The 3,160-nt window shown below is 55.9% G+C and overlaps 1 protein-coding gene across 1 annotated transcript; it reads left to right on the top strand.

The window, feature by feature from the left end:
* Positions 1 to 1,052: 1,052 nt before the first annotated feature.
* Positions 1,053 to 2,171, top strand: LOC119272048 (dof zinc finger protein 5-like). Its single transcript, XM_037553645.1, has one exon. It carries the CDS (start codon positions 1,135 to 1,137, stop codon positions 1,741 to 1,743), a length of 609 nt encoding a protein of 202 aa, XP_037409542.1. The 5' UTR covers positions 1,053 to 1,134; the 3' UTR covers positions 1,744 to 2,171.
* Positions 2,172 to 3,160: the final 989 nt, after the last annotated feature.

The raw sequence follows: 3,160 nt of genomic DNA, 5'->3' as shown, positions 1-3,160 counted from the left end.
TATGATACTACTGTATGATACTCCCCATTGCAACCAGCCTTAAATCCATCATCGGTTCTTGCAGCAGGACGGATGGGGCAACAGGGAAACACAGAGCATAAAGGCGCAAAATACACGCGAATCCACACCGCGGAAGAAACCAAGGCGGCCACGCACTCGGAGGGAGCGCCCCCATCCCTTCGTTTTCCCGCAACAAAACTCCAGGTCCCCCCCACCATGCGACGGAGGAGAGCTGACCTCCCAATCCCACATCCCGCTCTACAACAACTACAACAGCAAGGCTCTCCAAGATTTATATAACCCGGAGATTCCCCTCGAACCGCAAACTCCACATGCAAATCAAAATCGACCCACCCGCAAACCCAGCCGCCCTAAAAGCATTACTAGTAGAGCCCTCAAACCCTCAAATCTTTAAAAATAATCGTTTTTTTACAGTTTTCGTCGAAAAAAGCCGTATACTAGAACCCCTTAACCTTTAAACCCTTAAATTTTTTTAAAGGTCCAACCCTCAAACTCTCTCCCAATCCTTAAAAGTAAGGGTTGGGGAGCAAAACCTACCCCAACCCTCATTTGGCGGTTATACTCGCGCGGGAGGGAAAAACCCTCCCAACTCCCGCGTCCACGCCTGCGACCGCCGCTGCTAGTCGCCCCCGTCGCCGGCGGCCGCCCCGTCGACCTCCCGCGCGCAACGATAACGTCGTTCATGGGGAATATTCCGTTATAAAGGTTGGGTTTGAGAGTTCTAATCTTTGCCCCTGTTTTTCAACCCATAAAAATGCACAAAAAAAATTATTTTTGAACCCTTAAAACGCTAGTAAGAGTTTCAGGATTTGAGGATTCTACTAGTAATGGTCTAAAAGCATACGGACGCAAGAGAGCCCGATGTGCGTGCGTGCGTGCGTGCTGTGCGCGTAACATATTTGGCCTTTTGCTCTTGCGGTCCAACCCACGTACGCGACGCTTTACTCACTCTCTGCTGTGATGAGTGACCCATCCATCCATCCATCCATCCATCAGCTGCTGCTGGGATGCATTTAAGTAGCAGCGACCGACCCCTTTCTTCCACATCGCTCTGCCTCCGCTGCCCGCTCTCTCCCTGTCCTCCACTCTCCACTCCTCCCTCCCTCCCGTCGCATGCTCTCCCACGTCGAGATGGCACCCGCCGGGGCCGGCGGCGGCTTCAAGCTCTTCGGCAAGGTCATCACGCAGTGCGTCGAGGGGACCCAGGCGTCGCCGTCGCCCGCGTTCGCCGCGCAGGACGAGGAGCGGCGGCTGCACGGCGAGATGGACCGGACGACGACGGCGGTCAAGCGGGAGGCGGCGGACACGGACTCGTCGCAGCATCAGCAGCAGCAGCAGGGGGCGGAGGCGTCGCGGCGGACGCAGCTGCAGGAGTCGGCGGAGGCGCGCGCGGCCGCGGCGCCGCTGCCGTGCCCGCGGTGCCGGAGCCGGGAGACCAAGTTCTGCTACTTCAACAACTACAACGTGAACCAGCCGCGCCACTTCTGCAAGGCCTGCCACCGCTACTGGACGGCCGGCGGCGCGCTCCGCAACGTGCCCATCGGCGCCGGCCGCCGCAAGAACCGCCCGCTCGGCCCCATCGCCACCGTCGCCGGCCACCACCACCACCACCGCGCCGCCGCCGGCTTCGTCCTCGGCTTCCCCAGCCCCTCCTCCTCCCCCACCTCCCCACCGCCGGTGTACGCCGACCGGTGGCAGCTTGGCCCGGATCGCCGGTTCTGATCCCATCCCGCCGACACAACCATTGATCGGCTCGTCCTTGGCCCAACCGGCCGCCCGGAAGACGAGGGTTCGGATAGAGTTCGGTTTGACCCGCAGAATCCTCTAATGTGACGGGAAGGCCGGCTGGCTTATACGTGAAGGCTCACTCGCACAAGACATGGAAAAAGGAGGAGAATTGGAATGTCCCTTCACTTTTCTTTTCCTCCTTCTTCCCTTTGATATGCTAGCTTCCCTCCCTCTTGTTGTTAATTCCTTACTACTCCTACTGTAGCAGTATTCCTAGCAGTTTGCTTGCACTTGTTTCTTCTTCTTCTTGAGTTGGTCCGTCAGGTTTGCGTCGCCTGTGCCTGTGTAATGTAAAATGGAACAGATCAGGTTGCGCGCTAGCAGCAGCAGCAAGTTGCCAGAAACATGTCCCATTCCCATTCCCATTGTGTGTGTAGTATGAATGAGGAGCATGCGTAAGCTTTCGTGACTCCGATGAGTGTCCGCATCCATCTCTGTCTCGGAAGTGGAAGTGGGCGCTCATCAATCATCATCACCTCGCCCAGAGCCCCAAAGGATGATGACGGCCAAGTTCTACTAGTATTATCTTTCTTAGCCGGTGAAGTGAAAGTGATTGCAGTAGTGAATCTAAATCTGTGGTGATTGTACTTGCAGAAATGTACTCTCCCACTCAGTGCTGCATGTACTCTCACATAATCGTGGCACTCGCACGGATGGCGTCATATTGTGCTGCCTGTGGCCTGGAAGGAGTATTAACTGGACGGAAGCCGTACAGCAAGAACCTGTTGCTAGCTATATAGCTCGCGCAAGTACGCCAGTTTAATATCACTCCCGCAATGGATGAATTGATTAATTACCGTAGCAGTACGTACTACTTGCGAAGCTGGTTTAGATAATAATCCCCATGCATGCGTGCGTGGGCGGCGCTGTAGCCTGGTTCCCGCGGAGGACCAAAGTGGTTGCTCCCACATTTGCATTTCGGTAAGCCCGGCAGGCGCTGTTCACCGCCATCCTTTTGGGAAGTTTCGTCGCAAAGGGGAAGAGAAAGGCGGGGCGTGGATGGAGATGGAGATGGAGATGGGCAGGCACCTGACTGGTGACTTGTTAGGGCAAGGCCAACGGGTAGCCCCAGACCTGCTGCTCCACGGGCCAGCTAGGTTCGGACTCCAGCGTGGAGCAAAACCAGCAGCCTCGTAGGTGTCAGTGCTGCTTCTGCAGGAAGCGGGTGCCCAAGAGAGAAAGAGCATGGTCCTCCATGAAAAGGTGAGAAAAAGTAAAAAGCGGGACAGAGAAAATGCGTGGTGACATCTGTCATGGGAGAGAGAGGCCAGTGCGTCACGGAAAGAAAAGGACGAACCGAACGATAGCTTCAGAGCATGCTGGATACGTTTTAGTCCCATGACTAAAAGTA

This window comes from Triticum dicoccoides, chromosome 3A, assembly GCF_002162155.2.
Source record: "Triticum dicoccoides isolate Atlit2015 ecotype Zavitan chromosome 3A, WEW_v2.0, whole genome shotgun sequence".
NCBI lineage: Eukaryota > Viridiplantae > Streptophyta > Magnoliopsida > Poales > Poaceae > Triticum > Triticum dicoccoides.
This window is presented reverse-complemented; position numbering and strand designations above follow the sequence as displayed.

What these genes read in the sequence shown, in the direction of transcription:
- LOC119272048 (XM_037553645.1), top strand. Translation starts at nt 1,135, where the DNA reads ATGCTCTCCCACGTCGAGATGGCACCCGCCGGGGCCGGCGGCGGCTTC.